Genomic DNA, 23580 nt, shown 5'->3' on the forward strand with positions numbered 1-23580 from the left:
CCCAGACAACCATATTGATATCATATTAAAGCTAGTCTTTTGGATGGGGAAAACGTATTTTGGCATTCATTTCTACACAATGAAAAAAACAGAAGTATGAAAAGAATTACAAAATGAAAGTTTCTAGAGTTGCAAAATTATTTTATACATCCTAAGTGGTTGATTCCAATAGTTCCACAAAGACAGGTCATAGGTGACAAACCGAAAGCCAGGGCTTGGGCTTGAGGTAAACATTTTAGTACTACTGAAGCTCTGGGAAGATTTGATTAAGTAAAAATTCTAGATTCAACATTAACCAGACAATATAATCAGGATAGCAATGGTTATTGTGGTAACTACACAGAGGCAGATATTAGAAAATGTACTAAATTGTCCAACCTGAAAAGAAAATGCCTTCTTTTGTTACCTCCTAAGTCACCAAAAAGATTCAACTGTTCTCATCTCTGAAAAGCAGGATATTAACTGCAAGAGAAGTTACTTAGACAAGATCATGCATGCTTGAATATGGTGAAGCAATTAATTACTATCGTAGGATCCTGTTTACATACATGAATTGTTTTATAATTTCTTCCTAAGTGGAGAAAACTTGGAATTATGGGACCACACTAACACATTATATATGTAGATTTTAACATAACTGTAGACAGACATCTATAAAATGGCTCTCACTTAGGATGCTATTAGGCAAAGACAGTATAATATGACTGGAGTGTCTAAGTGGCTAAATGACCATCTTTGATTTTTTAAATTTTAGTCCAGTTAAGATATAGCATTATATTAGTTTCAGAAATACAATACAGTGATTCAATGCTTTCATACATCACCCAGTGCTCATCACAAGTGGGCTCCTTAATCTCCATCACCTATCTAACCCATCCCCCCACCCATCTCTCCTCCAGTAACCATCAAGTTTGTTCTTTATAACTAAGAGTCTGTTTCTTGGTTTGTCTTTCTCTCTCTTTTCTTCCCCCTTTACTTGTTTGTTTTGTTTCTTAAATTCCACATGAGTGAGATCATATGGTATTTGTCTTTCTCTGACTGACTGATTTCACTTAGCATAATACTCTCTAGCTCCATATATATACATATATGTATATATATGTACACATATATGTATACACATATGTATATATGTGTGTATGTGTATATATATATATGCACATATATATATACACACACACCACATCTTTATTCATCTATCAATGGACACATGGGCTGCTTCAATATCTTCGCTATAGTAAAAAATGCTGCTATAAACATAGGGATACATATATCCCTTTGAATTTATGTTCTTGTATTCTTTTGGTAAATACCCAGTAGTGACTTTGCTGGATCATAAGGTATTTCTATTTTTAAACTTTTGAGGAACCTCCATACTGTTTTCCATAGTGGCTGCACCAGTTTGCATTCCCACCAACAGCATACAAGTGTTCCTTTTTCTCCACATCCACACCAATACCTGTTATTTCTCTTTTTTTAGTTTTTTAATGCTTATTTTTGAGAGAGAGAGAGAGAGAGAGAGAGAGAGAGAGCACGCAAGTAGGGGAGGGGCAGAGAGAGTGGGAGACACAGAATCCAAAACAGGCTCCAGGCTCTGAGCTGTCAGCACACAGTCCGACGCTGGGCTCGAACTCACTGACCGCGAGATCGTGACCTGAGCCGAAGTCGGACACTTAAGTGACTGAGCCACCCAGGCGCCCCACCTGTTGTCTCTTATGTTGTTGATTTTAGCCATTCTGACGTGATATCTCATTGTAGTTTTGATTTGCATTTCCTTGATGATAAGTGATGATGAGCATCTTTTCATGTGTCTGTTGGCCATCTGGATGTCTTCTCTGGAGAAATGTCTGTTCATTAAATGACCATTTAAAAACTACCTGAGCAAGGTGAAATGTTACCATCACCTACCTGATGCACTGTGACACTGATGTATTATCTGCTTTATTGGTATAGCAGTTTCCATCTATTTTAATTAGACAAGTTCTATCCTGGTGTGTGCTATATAATCTCTCCTTTCATATTTGAAGCAGTTACGACTGCTGGTGATAGTTCTCATTCATGATGCTCATCACAGCAAAAACTGATACATGAGGTGTTTCGAGTTGTGATTGCTTGAATTGAACAATCCAAGCTACTTTGTTCATGACCCTGAGTATAAGAATGTCAAGTACCTGAAGAACTAGATGATTTGAATTTAAAATAGGGTTCAGAACTTCTGATTCCACATAAACCACTGGTCTGCTTATAACCCCAGATAGATAGAGCTCAAATCATTTCAACTTACAGCAAAGAAAGCCCTAATGTGGATCGAATCAGCCAGGCAACAACCCAGGTGGTGTCAGTACGAAGCATGAATGTAGAATATTTTTTCAGATATGTGGTTTACTTCTTTCAAATTTACACAGTAAATTTGAACTACAGATTGACAAAATATTTTCAAGTAAAGACCCTGCCAAGCCTGCGTTAAAGAATGATCTGACACTAGCACCATCTGTTTTTATACAATTAACAGATTAAAAACACCAATTTGCTTCTTGTAGGAAGTAGAAGAGAAACTCTACATTGCTTCACCTGTTAATTTCTTAATTAATTAATCAACATGATTAATTAATTGATTTCGGTGATTAATTAATTCTTAAGCAGACCCTCTACTTAGATAGTTTAGTGGAGGCTGGAATTGATTTAGGAATAAAGATATTTCACTCATCCACAGACCCAGCTTTTCAAGTTTACAGAAGTTTCAATTGAGAACCAAACTGGTCTCCTTGAAGATATCAAGGGCACTGTATGTTTTTCCCCCTTGTCTTCTCTTCTTCCACATTGCCTTCCATCTCTCCATAAACATCACTGACTATTGACAATGAACAACAGTTTGGATTTGACTAGATAGATTCTGAACATCTTAAGATATAATATCTTTGAAACCACAGAATTTAGCAAATTACTTGGAACATAGTAGTTACTCTATAAATGTTTACTAATTATTCATCATTAATTCAATTCTATTCAACAAACATTTTTTTTAATGTTTATTTATTTTTGAGAGAGAGAGAGAGAGAGAGAGACAGAGCATGAGTGGGGGGGGGGGGTGCAGAGAGAGAGAGGGAGACCCAGAATCCGAAGCAGGCTGCAGGCTCTGAACTGTCAGCACAGAGCCCGATGCGGGGCTCGAACTCACGGACTGTGAGATCATGACCTAGCCGAAGTTGGACGTTTAACCGACTGAGCCACCCAGGCACCCCTCAATAAACATTTTTTAATGCTTATTACGTGTCATGCATTGGGCTAGGGGTAGCTGGACAACAGTGAGAATAATGAATAATACAGAATTTCTCCTCTCTCAAGGAACCACAATTAGTAAAGAGAAAAGACCATAGCAGATAATTATAAACATTGAGGAAGTTCAATGCTAAGATATTCATCAAAAAGTATTTTTTAACCACTAATGTAAATGAAACGATGAGGTTGGTACAAAGAATAAAGGGTGTCTCGGGAAAGAAATTATTCACAAAATATATATCAGGCAAAAACTGTAAGTACAGTTTAAAAATAGGTGTACCTATTTTTAAATTCTTTGATCTGGTCTTAATTTGGTTCATTTCATAAACACCGACTATTTTTATAAGACCTTCACTATGTTTTGAAACATAGTATAGAACACAGGAATAAAAATATCATGAATAAGTCACTGTAAAAAATTCCAATCCTTAACAAGCAAAATAAATAAATAAATTTTATTTTATTTTATTTATTTATTTTGCTTGTTAAGGATTGGAATTGGGATAAAATAAAATTTAAATCCCAACATACACTCAAATAAATTGCTTAATGGACAGTGCAGAAAATGCCATATCAATAAACTAGAAGATATTCTAATATCACACTGCATCACCTGGGGAATAGTAACATTTTACACTATGATATGGATATTCAGCTACAATTTTGCCATTGTGAACAGAAGTAATAGGCATTGTTGACAGAACAACATTCAAAGGACACAGAAGCTTCCCTGAAATTTATCTTCTATGTATAATAAATACTTTGAGTATTTAGCCCAATATAAAGGAGAGCCAGAAAAAGATAAGAGTCTATCTATTTTGTAGGTTAAAAAGTTAAAAATGAGAAGATGAAAGAAATACTTAATTTGGTCTTCTACATAAAAAACTTCCCAAAAAACCTCATAGAAAATAATTTCACCAAATAATTTTCTCCTAGAGTTAAGACAATCCCTCAGGCATTCCCAACTGTGAAAATATAAATACAATTTCATCACAAAAAATATAAATTAGTAATATAATTAATCACCTACAGATGTAACATTAGAGCTAAGAGGGAAGCTGAATCTTCAAGAAAAGCATTTCAGCTAAACTCTTTTCCTTTTTCTTTCATTTCTTGTGCCTCCTTTTCCCCTCAAATGACATAACCATCATCATAACAGTGATAACATTCATGGTGCACCTAATATGTGCACTATATTAAGAGCTTACATAGGAAGTAATTCAAGATGGCCTCTTAGGAAGATCCTTGAAATTACACCCTCCCACAGACACGACGAATCTACAAATACATGTGGAATAATATCCTCTGAAAAAGTCCTGAAAATGAGATGTGTAGTGGCCTCCACAACAAAGGATAAAAGGGCCCTGTTGGGTAACAGAAGCAGAGAAGTGCTCTTGCCAAAACCCTTGCCCGAGGCATGACAACCCACAGTCAGAGGGATCTCAAAAGTATGGAATTTTTCCCTGAAGAGTGAGGGGTTTGACCTCCATATCATGTACTCCAATGCTTGAGTCCTGCACTGCAGAGACAAGCCCCAAAATATTTGGCTTTGAAAACTAATGGGGAGCACATCCAGGAGAACCACAAAACTATAGGGAATAGAGAATCTACCTTTAAAGGCCTTGTGTGCAGACTCACTTATGCACCCCAGGGCCAACACAAGAGCAGCAATTTGAAAAGCACCTACACCATACGTAAAGGACATGAACTTATTTTTTTTTAATTTTTTAAAATTTTACTTTAGAGAGAGCATGCAAAAGGAGGAGGAGGAGGAGGAGGAGGAGGAGGAGAGAGAGAGAGAGAGAGAGAGAGAGAGAGAGAGAGAGAATCTTAAGCAGGCTCCATGCTCAGCATGTTTGATCCCACAACCTAGTATCATGACCTGAGCTGAAATCAATCAAGAGTAGGATGCTCAACCAACTGAGCCACCCAGGCACCCCAAGAAGATGCACTTATTAAAATTAAAGTGGCTGTGGGACAGGCAGGTACTCGATGGGACGCTCTCGAGGACAGAAGCACAGGCAGGCACGGTTTCTGTGATCTCATTCTAACCTGCTAATGCTAGTGGGGTTGGGCGCCATCTTGGCAATCTCCTTCTAACCTGCATACCCCACACTGATCCTCCAGCCACACCATAGCCAGTCAAGCAAGCGCCTCCATCCCCATGCCAGAGTTGTGTCAGAGTCAACAGGGTTAGCACCTGGCCACAACCCCTCCCACCCCACCCTGTGCTGCACCTGCACCATAGCCACTGGATGAATGCTCCATACCTCCCTGAGACACAGCTGGCAGGTGAGCAAATGCACCCCACAGAAGGGATGCCCCCTGAGCACCTGGCTGTACTTCTGGGCCTCATGAATCATCTCCTATACAAAGCTACTCCGTTAAGACTGGAAGAAATAGCTGTTTCACCTCACACATAAAATCAAACACAGAGAGTCAGGCAAAATGAGAAGAGTGAGAAATACGTTCCAAACAAAAGAACGAGACAAAACCTCAGGAAAGACATTGATAAAATAGATATAAGTAATCTATGTGATAAAGAATTCAAAGTAACAGTCACAAACTCAGGAGAAGAATGGATGAACATGGTGAGAACTTGAACAAAGAGATAGAAAATATAAGAAAGTACCAAATAGAAGTCACAGAACTGAAGAATACAGTATTAGAACTGAAAAAAATACACTAGAGGGTTTCAATAGCAAACTGGATAAAGAGAAATAATGGATCAGAGAGCTGGAAGACAAAGCAATGGAACTCATAAAGATAAAGAAAGCAGCAATAAGAAAAAACTTTTTTTGAAAGTGAAGATACATGAAGAGGCCTATGGGACATGAAGTGAAATAATATCTGTATTACAGGGAGAGGAGGAGGAGAGGAAGAAGAAAAGGAAGAGGAAGAGGAAGAGGAAGAGGAAGAGGAAGAGGAAGAGGAAGAAGAAGAAGAAGAAGAAGAAGAAGAAGAAGAAGAAGAAAGAGAAGAAAGAGAAAGAAGTAGAAAAGGTTTTAGGAGAAATAATGGCTGAATATTTCCCTAACCTGAGAAAGGAAACACTTCCAGGTCCTAGAAGCACAGAGAGTTCCAAATAAAATGAATTCAAAGAGATCCATATCAAAACACATAATTAAAATGTCAAAAAGTTAAAGAGAGAATGTCAAGAGCTACAAGAGAAAAACAACTTGTTATGTACAAGAAGACCTCATAAAGCCATTAGCAAATTTTTCAACAGAAACTTTGCAACTCAGAAGGGAGGGGCAAGAGATATTCAAAGTGCTGAAAAGAAAAACTTCCAACCAAGAATACCCTACCCAGCAAGGTTATCACTTAGAACAGAGGAGAAATAAAAAGTTTTCAAGATAAGCAAAAGCTAAAGAAGTTAATCACCACTAAACTGGCCTTACAAGAAAACTTAAAGGGACTTCATTAAGCTGAAAAGAAATGGCACTCATTAATAACCAGAGAACATATGAAAATAAAAATCTCACTGGAAAAGGTAAATATATAGTAAAAGTAGCGGGATAACCACTTATAAAGCTAGTATGAAGGTCAAAAATACAAAAGTAATAAAATTACAAAAATTACAATTTGTCAATGGAAATATAAAATAAAAAGATGTAAAAACACAAAATGTGCTGGAAGTTAGGTAAAAACCGTAGAGATTTGGAATATGTTCAAATTTAAGTTGCCAAGTTACTTAAAATAGACTGTTACATACATAGGACAATATATGTGAACCCCACAGTAATGACAAGCAAAAAGTTATAGGGAATACACCAAAGGAAATGAGAAAAGAATCTAAATATAACACTAAAGAAATTCATCAAACCAGAAGAGAGAAAGAGAAGACAACAGGATGAGAGAACTTACAAAACAGCCAGAAAACAACTAAAAAAAATGGCAATGGCCACAATAATTACTTTAAGTGTAACTCCAGAAGTAAGGATATACACAGACTGAAGGTAAAGGGATAGAAAAAAATAATCTATGCAAATGGTAATGAAAAAAAAGCTGACGTGGTTATACTCATATCAGACAAGAAAACACTTTAAAACAAAGAGCAATAAAAGACAAAGAAAGGCATTTCCTAATGATAAACAGTTATTATAAATATATATGCACTCAAAATAGAAGCACCAAAATATGTAAAGCCATAATAACAGACCTGGAGGGAGAAATTCACAGCACAGTACCCTAATAGTAGGGGACTTTAACACCCCACTTACACCCCACTTACATCCAGACAGAAAGTCAATAAAGATATATCGGCCTTAAACAACACATAGACCAAATGGGCTTAATAGATATCTAACAGAACATCTCACCCAAAAGCTTCAGAGTACATATTCTTCTCAAGTGCATATGGAACATTCTCCAGGACAGATGATATGTCAGGCCACAAAACGAGTCTGAATAAATCCAACAAGACTGAAATCAGATCAAGGATCTTTTCTGCCCACAATAGTATCAAACTAGAAATCACTTACAAAAATAAAACTTTAAAAACATTTTTTAAATGTGGAGATTAAACACATGCTACTCAACAACCAGTAAGTCGTCAAAGAAATCAAAGGAGAAATCAAAAAATAGGTAGAGACGAATGAAAACAGAAATATGACATGCCAAACTCTATGGCATACAGCAAATGCAGTTATAAGAGAGAAATCCACTGCAAAATACACTTACCTCAATAAAGAAGAAAAATATAAACTAAATCTAACTCTACTCCCAAAGGAACTGTAAAAAGAAGAGCAAATGAAACCCAAAGTTAGTAGAAGGAAGGAAAAAATAAAGATGAGCGCAGAAATAAATAAATACAATGGAAAATTAAGACCAATGAAATTAAGAACAGTTCTTTGAGAAGATAAAATTGACAAAACTTTAGCTAGAAAGCAACGAAAAAAAGAAAAAAACAAAGAGGAAAGGGAAGGGCCTCTGGGTGGCTCAGTTGGCTAGGCAGCCAATTCTTGATTTCGGCTCAGGTCATGATCCCAGGGTTGTGGGATCAAGCCCTGAGTTGGACTCTGCACTGAGTATGGAGCCTGCTTAAGATTCTTTCTCTCCCCCTCTGTCCCTCTCCCCTGCTCATGTGCTCTCTCTCTCTCTCTCTCTCTCTCTCTCTCTCTCTCTCTTGCTCTCACTCTCTCTCTCAAATAACTTAAAAATAATAATAATAATAATAATAATAAGAAGAAGAAGAAGAAGAAGAAGAAGAAAGGGAGAGGGCCCAAATAAATAAAATCAGAAATGGAAGAGAAGTTATAACTCATAACACAGAAATATAAAGGATATAAGACAATGATGAACAATTATATACCAAACAAATTAGACAACCTAGAAGAAATAAATTCTAAGAAACATACAATCTTCCATGATTATTCATGAACAGAAAATCTGAATAGACCAATACTAGTAAGAAGATTTAATCAGTAATCAAAAGCCTACCAACAAACAAAAGTGCAAGACCAGATGCCTTCACTGGTGAATTCTACCAAATATTCTAAGATTTAATACCTATCCTTCTCAAAATCTTCCCAAAAATTGAAAAGGGAACACTTCTAAAGTCATTTTATAAGGCTAGCATTACCCTAATACCAAAGCCAGACAGAATACCACAAAAGAAAGAAAGAAAGAAAGAAAGAAAGAAAGAAAGAAAGAAAGAAAGAAAGAAAGAAAGAAAGAAAGAAAGAAAGAAAAGTTAAAGAAAAGAAAATAAGAAAAGAAAAGAAAAGAAAAGAAAAGAAAAGAAAAGAAAAGAAAAGAAAAAAGAAAATTAAATTATAGGCCAATATCTATGATGAATATAGATGCAAAAATCCTCAACAAAATATTACCAAGTCAAATTCAACAAAATGTTAAAAAGACCATACAACCATGATCAAGTAAGATTTCTTCCAGGGATGCAAGGATGGCTTAACATCAGCAAATCAATCAATGTGATACAACACGTTGTATCACAACAAAATGAAGGATAAAAATCATATGATCATCTCAACAGATGAAGAAAAAGCATCAAATAAAATTCAACATTTGTTCATGATAAAAAAACTCTCAATAAGTGCATACAGAGGGACATAATAAAGGTGATATATGAAAACTTCACAGCTAATATATTCAGTGGTAAAAAGCTGAAAGCTTTTCCTCTAAGAACAGGCACAGGACAATGATGCCTACTCTTGGCACTTTATTCAACATAGTATTGGAAATCCTAGTCAGGGCAATTAGGCAAGAGAAAAAAATAAAAGGCATACAAATTGGAAAGGAAGAAGTGAAACCACCATGATTTACATGATCCTTTATATGGAAAATTCTAAAAACCCCATGAAAAAAACTGTTGGAACTAATAATGAATTCCATAAAGTAGCAGGACACAAAATTAATATACAAAAATTCGCTGCATTTCTATATACTAATAACACACTATCAGAGAAACCAAGAAAACAATCTCACTTACATGCATCATAAAGAATAAAATATCTAGGAATAAATTTAACCAAGAAGATGAAAGAACCACACACCGAGAACTGTATGACATTGATGAAAGAAATCGAAGATGGTACATATAAATGCAAATATATTCCATGCTTGTGAATTAGAAGAATGAATATTTCTAAAATGTTCATAGTATCCAAAAAATATCTACACATTCAATGTAATCTCTACCACAATTCCAATACCATTTTTCACAGATCTAGAACAAATAATCACAAAACGTATATGTAACCACAAAAGACCGCAAAGAATCAAAACAATCTTGAGGAAGAAGAACAAAGCCAGAGGTATCACATTCTCTGATTTCAAAGTATATTACAAAGCTATAGTAATCAAAACAGTATGGTACTGACATAAAAACAAGTATATAAACCAATGGAATAGAATAGAGAGCCTAGAAATAAACTCACACATATAAGGTCAATTAACTTACGACAAAGGAGGCAAGGGTATACAATGGGGAAAGGGCAGTCTCCAATAAATGGTGTTGGGACAACTGGATAGCTACATGCAAAAGAATGAAACTGGACCACTATCTTTTACCATATACAGAAATTAATGCAAAATGACTTACAGATTTGAATGTAAGACCTGAAACCATAAAACTCCTAGAAGAAAATACAGACAGTAAGCTCCTTGACATAGGTCTTAGCTAAATTTTTGCATCTGACTGCAAAGGCAAGGGCAACAAAAGGTACCCATTCAAACTAAAAAGGCTTCTGCTCAGTTAAGGAAACCATCAACAAATGAAAATCAACCTACATAATGGGAAAAGATATTTGCAAATCATATATCTGATAAGGGGTTAATATTCAAAATATATAAAGAACTTATATAACTTAATAACAACAAGAAAACCCCACCAGTTCAAGTATAAAATAGGCAGATGAACTGAATAGACATTTTTCCAGAGAAGACACAGATGGACAACAGATACATGAAAATATGCTCAACAACAATAATCATTAGGGAAATGCAAATCAAAACCACAATGAGATATACCCTCATATGTGTCAGAATGGCTATTATCTAAAAGACAAGAAATAACAAGTGTTGGAGAGGATGTAGAGAAAAGGGAACCTCTATATACTGTTAGTGGGAATGTAGATTGGTACAACCAATATGGAAAACATTATGGAGGTTTCTCAAAAACCATATATGACCCAGCAATTCCAGTTCTGAGTATCTATCCAAAGAAAATGAAACACTAATTTGAAAACATACATGCACCACTATATGCAGCATTATTTACAATAGCCAAGATATGGAAACAACCTAAGAGTCCATCAATAGATGAATGGATAAAGAAGATGTGAGGTATCTATATCCATATAGAATACTATGCAGTCGTAAAAAAAAAAAAAAAAAAGATTATTTTTTTGCCTCTTGCAATAACATCAATGGGTCCAGAGGGTATAATGCTAAGTGAAATAAGCCAGACAGAGAAAGGCAGATACTACATGATTTCACTTATAAGTAGAATCCAAAAAACAAAACTCAACAAAATTCAGACTCACACATACAGAAAACTGAATGGTGGTTGCCAGAGGGGAAGGGGCTTGGGGGACATGAAATGGGCAAAGGGGATCAGGAAGTGCAAACTTCCAGTTATACAATAAATAAGTAATGGGGAAGTAATGTACAGCACAGGTAATACAGTCAATAATATTGTAGTAGCTTTGTATGGTGACAGATGGTAACTAGAATTACTGTAATTATCAGTTTGCAATGTATACAAATGTGGAATCACTATGCTGTACGCATGAAACTAACAGTATATTGTCTATCAATTATACTTCAATTAAAAGAAATGTAGCATGGTAACTTAATCCTATGTTTAAAAATAAAGTGAATTGCTAATGTATGGTACCACACAATACATGTATTCTTTATTAAAGAATGTTATGTCTCATGCAACAAGCAATTTAATTGCAAGCAATAAACACCATACTGTCCCTGCTGCACAAAAAATATAGGTGGTAAAACAAAAGAAACCCAGCTTGCACAACTCATGTTTGGCAGAAACAGTTAATGCTGGTGAGCAGGCCAGTTTGAAAGGGTTGTCTCCTTCACGCATTTATGGCCATCATCTCTTGTACTTAATAAACCCAACTGGATCTAAGAAGTGTATATGAGTGCCTGGGAGATCCACAGTGCTCCAGCATTCTTAACGTGTCAACGAGTAGAAACCTCTGAGTCAGAATGCATCAGTGCCTCTAAAAGATTGCCATGCTTTTCCTTTCTTTGTGCTCTGTCAAAGTCACTTTAAACACCTGATACTTAGCACCTAGACCCAAAATAAAAAAGCTTATATATACTATCTCACTCAATATTTCTAGGAGGCAAAAGAAGAAAATGTCCAGTTTTTGCAGATAAGAAAACAGGCTCAGAGAAGTTAACAAAGATCAGAAAGTTTACTACATGTCGGAATCACTGCTCAAGTTCATGTCTTATGTATATGTGACATATAAACATTCTTTGTCGGTATCAGTAACTGGAATACCATTGTCTGTAATCCATTTGAAGCATTGCCACTCTCCATCACCATAGCTGTTTCCCATCTCATCTTCTCCACTACCCCAATTCCAGTACACCTCTCCCCTTACTGGACCCTACAACCTAGTGACTGTCCCACTTTCCACTGCCCTTTGTGTACTCCACGTCTTGGTCACCTCTTTCCCAGCTTAAATTCCAGGGTTACTCCACCTTGGTAGTACTGACATTGGAGGCTGGGACAATTTTTTGTGGTAGGGAGCTGCCCTGTGCATTGCAGGAAGTCCAGCAGCATCCCTGACCTCTGCCCACCAGGGTTAGCCTCTACCTACCAAATGTCAGCACCTTCTCCCCTGGCCAGTTGTGACAACCAAAACTGTCTCTAGACCTGGCTGACTGACCTTTCAGATTAAGCAATACTTGGATTTGCTGGTTGGGGGGTGGCTACAATGTATTTATTCAGCTAGTCTAGCCTTTTATTATGTATCTTTCTTTGGCCTTACATAACCTCTGTAAGTGACAACTGGGAGCATTCTGAAGTGAATTCAAAGGCTGTCTAGTCCTGGGGCAGATCCTGTAAGAGCTCTTCTGTGCCTCAGTGGAAGGCCTTTCTTCTTTCAGTGCCTTCATTCGGCAGCGTGTCTGTGAATTACAACAGACAGTTCTCAGATTCCCCAGCAAAAGTACCTCAAGCCAAGTGGGGCCCTGCCACCTCTTGTACAGCAAGTGCCTATCAAGGAGAGCTAAATCACAAAACCAATTTCTCTATAATAATACCAGTAAATCACACACTTGGTAAGGTAGTCATAGTTTTAAGAAACTTAGTGTGAAAAACACTACAAACTATAGCCACCCGCCCCCCCCCTCCTTTTTTCTAAGGGAGAGAAGCATTTACAGGATCATTTCTTGTCTAAAGTACTAGTTGAGTGATTTTTTTTTTTTTTTTTACCATGTTCTGTTTTCGGAAAGCACATTAGGGAGCATCATATTACCTCCTTTAATAACAAAACTAAAGCCCTCCCAGGCCATTGCCTCTTCACAGGCCAGTTCTCTGCTGACTTTTCTTTTTTTCACCCCCAGATTTATTGAGATGTAATTGACACACAACACCATGTAAGTTTCAAGTGTACAAACAAGTGATTTTATATATGTATGTATTGCAAAATGATCATTACAATCAGTTTTGTTAACACATCCATCACCTCACAGATTTACAATATGTGTGTGTGCGTGTGCATATGTGTGTAGGTTGAGAACTTTTAAAATCTACTCTTAGCAACTTTCAAACATATAACACGAAATCATTAACTACCGTCACCATGCTGTATGTTAGATCCCCAGAACTTATTCGTCTTCTAACTAGAAATCTGTACCCTTGGACCAATCTTTTCCCACTCATCTCCACCTCTGACAACCAACAATCTACTCTCTTTTTGTATGAGTTTGCTTTTTTCAGGTCCCACATATAAGTGAGATATCTTTTTTTTTTTTTTTAATTTTTTTTAACATTTATTTTTGAGACAGAGAGAGACAGAGCATTAACAGGGGAGGGGCAGAGAGAGAGGGAGACACAGAATCCGAAACAGACTCCAGGCTCCGAGCTGTCAGCACAGAGCCCGACGCGGGGCTTGAACTCACGAACTGCGAGATCGTGACCTGAGCTGAAGTCCGACGCTTAACCGACCAAGTCACCCAGGCACCCCAAGATATCTTTTTTTAATCTTTGTTTATTTTGAGAGAGAGAACGCACGCACAAAGTGGAGGAGACACAGACAGAGAGGGAGAGAGAAAATCCGAAGCAGGCTCTGCACTCTTAGGGCAGAGCCTGATGCAGGGCTAGATCTCACAAACTGAGCCAAAATCAAGAGTTGAATGCTCAAAAGACTGAGACACCTCCAGGAGCCCCATAAGTGAGATCATATGGTATTTGTCTTTCTCTGACTTCCCTCACTTAGCATAATTCCCTCACTTAGCATAATGTCTTCAAGGTCCAAACACAATGCTGCAAATGACAGAGGATTTCTTCTTTTTATGGCTGAATAATACTCTGTTGCGTGTATACACTACATTCTCTTCATCCATGCATCTGTCTACATACATGTAGGTTTTTCCATGTCTTGGCTAATACAACAAAGCTGCAATGAACATTGGGGTGTGGATCTCTCTCTGAGATAGTGACTTCATTCCTTTTGGTACACAGCCAGAAGTGGAATTGATGGATCAAGATAAGGGAGCATAAGGGAAGCAGACAGGCCAGTCGCAAACCCCTCCCCCACCCCCAGGTGGGATATGTGTGACATCCCTGGGCACTCCTGGCTGCCCAAGAACAAAGGAAAGGTTTGGGAAAACAAAGGGTTAACTGACAGAGCTCATAGTCCCGCAGGACAGGAGTCTCCATCTATTGACAAATATCTTAGTAAATCACAAGAAAAAGGCAATCTTATCAGTAGCCTTATCTCCAGAAACCTACAGACCGTTTCCTGGAGCCCCAACATCACCCCTCCATAGTGAGGTGGGAAACAAAGGCAGAAGGAAATGGCAGCTGGAATTCAATTTCCTTATAACCTGCAGCCCACTGACAACTACTTGAGGCAGGCAGAGTAAAACGTTTCAGGAACTCCCCACTGCCTTAATGCTAATGATTTGCTAGAGGGAAAAACAGCCTTAGCTTGACAATAGCTAGGCCTCCAGGATCCTGTGAGTCTAATTTAGCATATGAAAATCTCACTGGAAACTTCCCCTGGACTTTGCCTCCCCCAACTCCACAGTATATAACTAGTCTCTCCTCATGGTCCCTGGGCAGCTCTTCCGGCCACGGGTCCTGTCCCCTCACTTTAATGAAATCACCTTTTTGCACCAAAGGCATCTTCAAGAATTCTTTCCTGGTTGTTGGCTCCAGACCCCACGAACCCTACTGTCACCCCCAAAAACCTCATCAGATCATACGGTATCTCTATTTTTAATACATGTCATACATGGTTCTTTTAGCCTTTCTGATTGCCACTGGCCCTTTCTAGTTCACACATCCCCTAGATGGGAAGCCTTTCATTTCTCTCCTGTCCAGGGCAAGTTGGATGGCCCACCTCTATACCTCCATAAGCACTAACCCATTTGATGACTTCATTATAAATGTACATCACAACCCCCTGCACCGCACCATTTCATTGGCAATCCCACCACTGCTCCCCATACTGATTACCATTACCATTGGCTTCCATTGCCATTCCATTTCCACTATAATTAATACATATCACCTCCTAATACACTGCACTTATTTGCTCTACTGTTTATTTCTTGTCTCCCCTCACTAGAACCCAAATTCCATGACGGCAGGGAACCTTGGTAGGTTTCATTCACCAACATATCCCCAGCACCTGGAACATTCTAAGGGGCTCAATAACTCTTTGCTCAATGAATCAGTTAATTTTCTTAGAATCGCTGGGTCACTCAGAGCTTTGAAGATATTTCTCAATAGCCTGTGAGTCCTGGAGGACAGAGGCTGTTTTATTCATCTCTGAATTCCCAGAGTAGTTTATATCACCATTACTACCACCATCATCATGGTAATAGGGAATATTAACAAGTGTGCACTAGCTGCCAGTTCTGTGACCCTTTTTTGGTGTCACACCATATTTAATCTTCCCCATGAGGTAGCTATTATATTATGATCTCTTTTGTATAGGTGAGGAAACAGACTTAGAGGGAGAGAGAGTAACTTGCCCAAGTCGCATAGACAGTACAACATGGAGGTGGGATCCAAGCTCAGGCAGTTCAACTCTAGAACTCTTGCTTAACCATTTTGCAATAAAAGTCAGTTGAAGAGAAGCCACATAACCCAACCTAATTTATTTTGGGGGTAGCTGGAAATTAGAGAGACCATCATTAGGAAGACTATGGCAATTTTACGTTCCACATCTGAACAATTTCCAAATCCATTTCTTCCTCCTCTGTGCCTTGGCAACGTAGGTTTATTTTTCTGCAGAGCTTTTTTCTCTTCTAGTGCTTTAACTTCTCTCCAGTGTTGACAGCTATCATCTTCTCTCTGGCTTCCCTGACCAAGCCTCTTAACTCTCAGTGAAGACTTCATTTCCTCTAGTTCAAGATGCCCAGGAAAAAAAAAAGAAAAAAAAAAAAAACATCTTTATAGCCTCTCCCCAAGAAGACTTATACATGACTTTCCCCCATCAAATGCAAAGTTCCTCTACTGCAGCTGACAGGTTCAGCCCATTTCCACCTCCCCACTGTGCTCCTTTAGGTCTTTTCCATAACAATCAGCTGCTAACAGGTGCACATTTGCACCTTGTCCCCTTTTCTCCTGCCACAAGGTCTGGACTCACTTCCATGCGTTCTCTCCTCTACCTTCACCCTCATTCTGCCTACGTCGTCCTTCTAACCTAAATCTATAGGAGCAAGGTGGCCCTTGCTCACCAGTCCTTACAGACTACACTTGAATTTAAAAATCCAGGGGCGCCTGGGTGGCTCAGTCAGTTGGGCGTCCGACTTCGGCTCAGGTCATGATCTTGTGGTCCGTGAGTTCGGGCCCCGCGTCGGGCTCTGTGCTGACAGCTCGGAGTCTGGAGACTGTTTCGGATTCTGTGTCTCCCTCTCTCTCTGACCTTCCCCCATTCATGATCTGTCTCTCTCTGTCTCAAAAATGAATAAAGGTTAAAAAAATTTTTTTAAATCCAAGCACTTCACTTTTCTGAAAAATCTCAACATTAAGCCCTTTTCTAATTCTACCTTTTCTCGGGTCCTCCAGGATCTTCTGTCATGAAGTATGCACTTCTCTTTTGCATAACCTTACTCTACTCTGTGTTTCTTCTCACTACCAGCCTCCCTTGCCTTTTAAACAATATACAATAACAACTACAAAGTCTCAGTCTGGCTATCCCCTGGGGTCATAAGCTTATCTCCTTCCTTTCAACTCAAATTACCCCAAAGTGTAGTTCACATTGATTCTTTTCCATGCCTCCCACCTGCCTATTCTTCAATTCTGTAAATTTGACTTAAATCTACTAGTCTACTACATCCACCCTTTGGAAGTCCCCCAGTAAGCATCTAAAACTTAAATGTAACCTTTCTTCAACGTTCAAGGTCCTCCATCCTTACGTGGAATTTGACCCCACCTCTCCATCTCTCAGCTCCTCTATTCTTCTTGGTTACCCACCCGTCTACCTGTCTGGTCCCTTTGTTAAATATAAGGCAGAGTGTAGTCTTAGCTGTTCTAAGCCCAGAGCTGCCACAGACACATGGTCAACCACAGTGCCAGTGGGATGGCTACTAGTGTGGCCCTCTGGTTTTCTCCCTTCTGTGTAGCAAAAGCAGTGAGAAGGCCTGGCTGTAACTCCTGGAAGAAAGCCCGGAAAAGCGCTTTCCGTCCTGCTTTGCCTCAGGGCTCCTCAGGCTTATCCAGCCTAGGCAGATGGGGTCCTCCGCATGGCCAAGTCTGGGCCCCTGGTATTCTTCCTGGGGTTGGAGCCAAAGCCCTCTGCGAGCAAGAGCTCCTCTGCCTTTGCCTTTTCTGCGCTTGTTTTTTTCCACTTGGAGTCTGAAGATGAGAGTAAACTTGTCAAGGGTATGACTGGGGTATTTTTAGGTATTCTTCCCTGTGTGCCTCCCCGCCCTGTTTTCTTCCTCCCTCCCATTCGGTGTATTTCCCAGCTTTCAGCCTCTCTCTCATCCCCTTCTGCTTCACCGTCAGCCAATGCTTATGTCCACTGCTGTCAACTAATATTTCTACTCAGAGGACCCCCAAATCTGCAGCGTCGGCTTCGTCCTTCCCCGAAGTTCTAGTTCTGAATTCTTGAACTTTTTCATAAAGATATCTACCTCAAAATCAATATGTCTAAAGTCAAGTTTATACTCTTCCCCCTAAACCCCACTCTCCCTCTAACATCTATATATGTGTTTTTAGTGGTATCATAATCCTCCAGTGACCCAGATATGAAACACAGATACATCTCTGACTTCTTTTTATTTCCTTTTCCCCATTTTCCACGGGTCACTAAATGCTGTTCACTCATCCTAGGAATGTCTTTCAAATTCACAGTTGTCCTACATTAATCTCTTGACTATATCCAAGCTCTTGTTACCTTACTAATCAAGGATTATTTATTTTTAAATGATCTCCTTAACTCCAGTTACCTCTCTTTCCAATAAATCCTATACAATGTCACCAGACTATCCTTCCAGAACAACACTTCGAGTCTCTCATTGTGCTGCTCAGGAAACCAGGGGCACTTTAGTCACTACTAAATGAAGTTCACAACTCTTCACCAGACCCTTAAGCACCCTCCGTAGTTTTTCGTCAATATACCTCTCTCCTTCTGGTCTGCCTCTCATCATTTCCAGCTTGCATTCTGAACTGCAACTAGATTGCATCTGCTGGTTTTACTGTGTGAGACAATTTCCTCAGATAAGTCCCTCAAACAGCTTGGGCTCTAGAGTCGGAAAAACAGAGGATTCAAGATATAAACGCTGCCGCTTCTGCCTGTGTGACCTTGGGTAAATTCCATAACCTGTCTGAGATACAGTTTTCTCATCAATAAAACCAAAACAACAACGGTATTTGTCTTATAAACATTTTCTTATTTTTTTATTTATTTTTGAGACAGAGAGAGACAGAGCACAAGTGGGGGAGAGGCAGAGAGAGAGGGAGACACAGAATCCGAAGCAGGCTCCAGGCTCCGGGCTGTCAACCCACGTGCTCGAACCCACGGACCGTGAGATCATGACCTCAGCCAAAGTCGGACACCCAGCAGACTGAGCCACCCAGGTGCGCCAGTATTTGTCTTACAGAATTGAAACAGGTAATGCATGTGCCGCGCAGAGTTAGCGCACGGTCTGCTATGCATAAGGGCAAAGTGTAAACTGTATGTGGAAAAATATTTATTGTTTCTAAAGATCAACTAAATGTAAATGAAGTCAACATTAAAGTACCACTTTATACCTATTTGACCAATTACATACAAAGAAACTAAAAATTACTTAATACTGAAATTATGGTGAAACAGGCACACTGCATACTATCTATGAAGTTGTAGACTGAGAAAATGCTTTTGAAAAGAAATCTATGAATATGTAGTTGCAGTCAAGGAGGCTATAATATTCCACTCAAGACAGGGCTCCATAGAAGCAAAAAACTTACAGATACACAAATGTCACCATGTAAAAAAAACAGCAATCTGAAAGTTACTCTAACTTCCCAATTAACATGGAAAAAGCTTTTTAGTAATGGCATCAACATAGTGGAATATTATGTGGCCCCTTAAAATTCATAACTATAAAGTCAATTACAGGGGCGCCTGGGTGGCTCAGTCAGTTAAGCGCCGACTTCAGCTCAGGTCACGATCTCGCGGTCTGTGAGTTCGAGCCCCGCGTCGGGCTCTGGGCTGATGGCTCAGAGCCTGGAGCCTGCTTCCAGTTCTGTGTCTCCCTCTCTCTCTGCCCCTCCCCGTTCATGCTCTGTCTCTCTCTCTGTCTCAAAAATAAATAAACGTTAAAAAAAAAATTAAAAAAAAAAAGTCAATTACATTGGACATTTGTCACTCTTTTTGGTTGCCTGGCATCCGAGTCCCTTCTGTGCTGAAGGAATTTCATACCTTATGAGTTTCAGTGAAATGCTGAAGAAGCAGAAAATGCCAGGTCCTCATTTAGACTTCCCCATAACTAGGGCATGGGTGTATGCCCTGGGATTCACTGCTCAGATGCTCCTGCCGTACTATAGAGGGGAGGTGAGCATCTAGAAAGAGGGACAATAGAAGGTTTCTCTCTGGAGCTTGCAGGGGTTGAGGGGAGTAAAAGGGGTGGGCAGTGAGTAGGTGATATGGTGCTGGGTAATTTAGTAGATTGCTAGGGCTGCTATAACAAAGTATCACAAACGAGGTGGCTTAAAACAACAGAAATGTATTAACCTGTGGTTCTGGAGGCTAGAAGTCCAAAATCAAAGTGTCAGCAGAGCCACGCTCCCTCTGAAATCTTCAGGGGAGGATCGTTCCTTGACTCTTCTAGCTTCTGATGTTTGCTGGCAGTGGTTGGCATTCCTTCGCTTAGAGCCGTATCACATGGCTAGCTCCTCCTTGTGTGTCTTTCCCCTCTTAGAAGGATACTGGTCATGTTGGATTAAGGACCTGCACTACTCCAGTGTGACTTCATCTTAACCAGTTAAATCCGCAACTATGTCCAAATGAGGTCACACTCTGAAGTACTGGAGGTTATGGGGTGCCCGGGTGGCTCTGTCAGTTAAGAGTCTGACTTCAACTCGGGTCATGATCTCATGGTTCGTGAGTTCGAGCCCCATGTCGGGCTCTGTGCTGACAGCTCAGAACCTGACGCCTGCTTCAGATTGTGTCTCCCTCTCTCTCTGCCCCTCTGCCACTTGCGTTCAGTCTCTCTCTCTCAAAAACAAACAAAACATTAAAAAATTTGAAGTATTGGAGGTTAGGACGTCAACCTGTCTTCTTAGGGGGACACAATGCAACTCCAGGGGGTATCTACTGACCCACGCCAGTGTGTGTCCAGTGCAAACTGTAATGTCTAGTGCTTAGTGACAGTTAGTGGGCATCCTTACTCCTAATGGTCATGACCTGACTAGAAGATTGTTTTGGAATCTCTAGCCAAATTATAGCCATCCTGGAAATTCTAGAAGCTATCTAGTGTCCTTTATAAACCTTTTTCTACTTGAATTGGCTAAATTCTGTGGCTTTCAACAAAAGAATGTTATACAACTATTCATAAGTATAAAAGTACTTAGGTACCTTTGGGTTTTGACAACCGTATGATGATATGTATCTATTCTTACAGTACCATAAAGAGCGATTTCACTTCCTTAAAAATCCCTGTGTTCCACTTATTCATCTTTCCTTCCCCACTAACCCCTGGTAACCACTGACCTTTTATACCATCTCCATAGTTTTGCCTTTGTCAGAATGTCATACAGTTGGAATCATACACACTATGTAGCCTTTTCAGACCGACTTCTTTCACTTAGTGATATGCCTTTAAGGTTCCTCCACGTCTTTTCTCAGCTTGATAGCTCATTTCTTTTCATCATTGAATATCACTCTATTATCAGGATGTACCACAGTTTACTCATTTATTGAAGGACAAACGTACACCACAAAGAGTGAGCCCCAATGTGTACTGTAAACTTTAGTTAATACCAACGTGTCCATGTTGACTCATCAATCCTAACAAGCATGTCACGCCAATGCAGCATATTATTAGAGGAAACCGTATGCAGGGGTTGGGGAGTAACATGGGAATTCCTTGTATTTTCTGTCCAGTTCTTCTGTAAACCTAAAACCGTTCCCCCCAAATCCACTATTTAAAAATGTATTTATGATTCACACTACATGAAAAAGACAGACTAGGTTGTAGGCATGTGAAAATAGGTACTTAGGTAGCCAAGAACAGGAAAGTAACATTAGAAAAATATCGTATTGCATTGGGTTGGGGGGTGGGAATAGCTGTGGTTTATTAATTTTTTACAACTGTCTTTCATATTATTATATGATTCTCTTAATTTTCAAAAATTCCAGAAGCGGTAGTAAGGGAAGAACAAATGACCCAAAGTCGACCTTCAATCTGATATTATAATTTATCATTTTCTTGGTAGGAATTTCATAGTTGTGTTTGGGGATAGGGAACACCAAACCTTTAGTACTGAGAAACAAAATATCAAACATCATTCATAGAATAGTTCAGAGTGACAGCCACTCAACCATGCTCTCAAGTCAAAGATTATATTTTAACTATTTGGTTGTTAGCACCTAGTACAGACATCACAAACAGGACCACGCTCAACAAACATTTGTTGCTAAATGGTTCAATTATTGACAATGCATGAGTAAACAAGCATCCTTGATGTAGGATTAAGAATTTATTCTCCTACGTCTCTGTTCCTATTTGCATTTTCTTGGCTCAGCTCACACTGATACTAATTGATAATTTTAAAAAGCTATACTCTTAAGTCAATTTCTGAATTTATTGTTTTTCAGCATGGCCTCAATTATGTGTTAGCCAGAGTTAACATTTACTGGTATTCTAACTATATGGGGCAATTTGTTTTCTTCTCAGGATGACCCATGAATGAATGCTATCATTAAATCCAAATACATCCTAAGTGATGCCATTATTAAATACTGGCAACACACCCATTTGAAATGGTGGATACAATTTTTAGAATTGACAAATTTTCTGAATTTGTCAAAGTTCTTTTTAAATCAGTAAGAGAATTCAACCCTTAATGGTGAAAAGTTAAGACTGCTGGTTGGTAGCATGAAATTGAATGCGATGAGCCTATTCTGGATTACTGCTTAGCTGCTAAGGTCAATAAGACCTTGTTTGTGCCATCTACAGGTTATGCATAAATCTAACAGCATAAACAGATACTCTAGCCAATTTACAGTCTTAACAGCAACTCTGCATTTACAAATTGTTTCTGTCTTCTGAAAAGGAGAAAAGAACAATTTAATTGATTGCATATAGTGTCTCCCTTACAATTTTCTTAAAAATATCAGGACAGCTGTGTTTCATTTTTCAGAGTTCCCTGTCCTCAGATCTGGGCACAATCACATGTTGCTCAGACTACAGAGGCTCCCAAGAACTCTATGAAATGCCTAACAATGTTCTCCTTCTGCAGGACTCTTAAAAATCAACACAGAAACTCCTCTGCCAGGGATCCTGAAAAACTCATCAGCAGCAATTTCCTCTCCTTATTCCTGAAGCTCTTGTATTTTTCTTAAAAAGCAAAAGGGAAAATTCTAATTCTAATTAAGCACATATTTTTTACGTGGACAAAATATAAAAGCCGCTGTGACTGATGGTTAATCATTTTCGGTATAACTTTCATTCTCCATCTACTATTCATACTAAATGCCAATGAGCAGGTTCTAAAGAAAATATAAACGTTTGTGTGATACAGTTCTTTTTCACTGCAATAATGAAATATAGTACCGCATTTAGAAGAGATGAAAGAATTCACTTAAGTATTCATTTATACTGTAATAGTATACTTTTAAAAGCCTGCCTTTTCTAATGAATGAGAGAGTCTTATATTTTAAATCACTTTTCTGCAGAAAAGAAATGAATCTCCCCAGGGGATCAAACGGAAAGTAAAGATCGTGCTCCTAAAAAAAAAAAAAAAAAGGTGATCGCATATACTGGAAGCTTTGCCTGGTGTTTGACTGTGATGGGAATAGAAGAGGGGCCATAAACAATGACCTTGGGATACTAAAAACAATGTGAGATAGTATTTCTATGAGTACACGCTGAAGTCTGCCATCCAGAACACAGTATTGTTTAGAGCATCCCAGAAAG

At 38.8% G+C, this 23580-nt stretch overlaps 1 protein-coding gene across 9 annotated transcripts in view; it reads right to left on the minus strand.

Annotated features, from left to right (window-relative positions):
- LHFPL3 (LHFPL tetraspan subfamily member 3) overlaps positions 1-23580 on the minus strand; it is a 574983-nt gene that overhangs the window by 458059 nt on the left and 93344 nt on the right. The window contains exon 2 of one of the 9 annotated variants that reach the window (XM_045052282.1): positions 15064-16353. The exons of the other annotated variants lie outside the window; for them this stretch is intronic. Coding sequence (XP_044908217.1) covers positions 16073-16353 — 281 coding nt within the window. The 3' untranslated portion in view covers positions 15064-16072. Of the gene's footprint in view, positions 1-15063; positions 16354-23580 lie in introns of those variants that run through there. 9 annotated transcript variants of the gene reach the window in all.

Source organism: Felis catus, chromosome A2, assembly GCF_018350175.1.
Source record: "Felis catus isolate Fca126 chromosome A2, F.catus_Fca126_mat1.0, whole genome shotgun sequence".
Taxonomy (NCBI): domain Eukaryota; kingdom Metazoa; phylum Chordata; class Mammalia; order Carnivora; family Felidae; genus Felis; species Felis catus.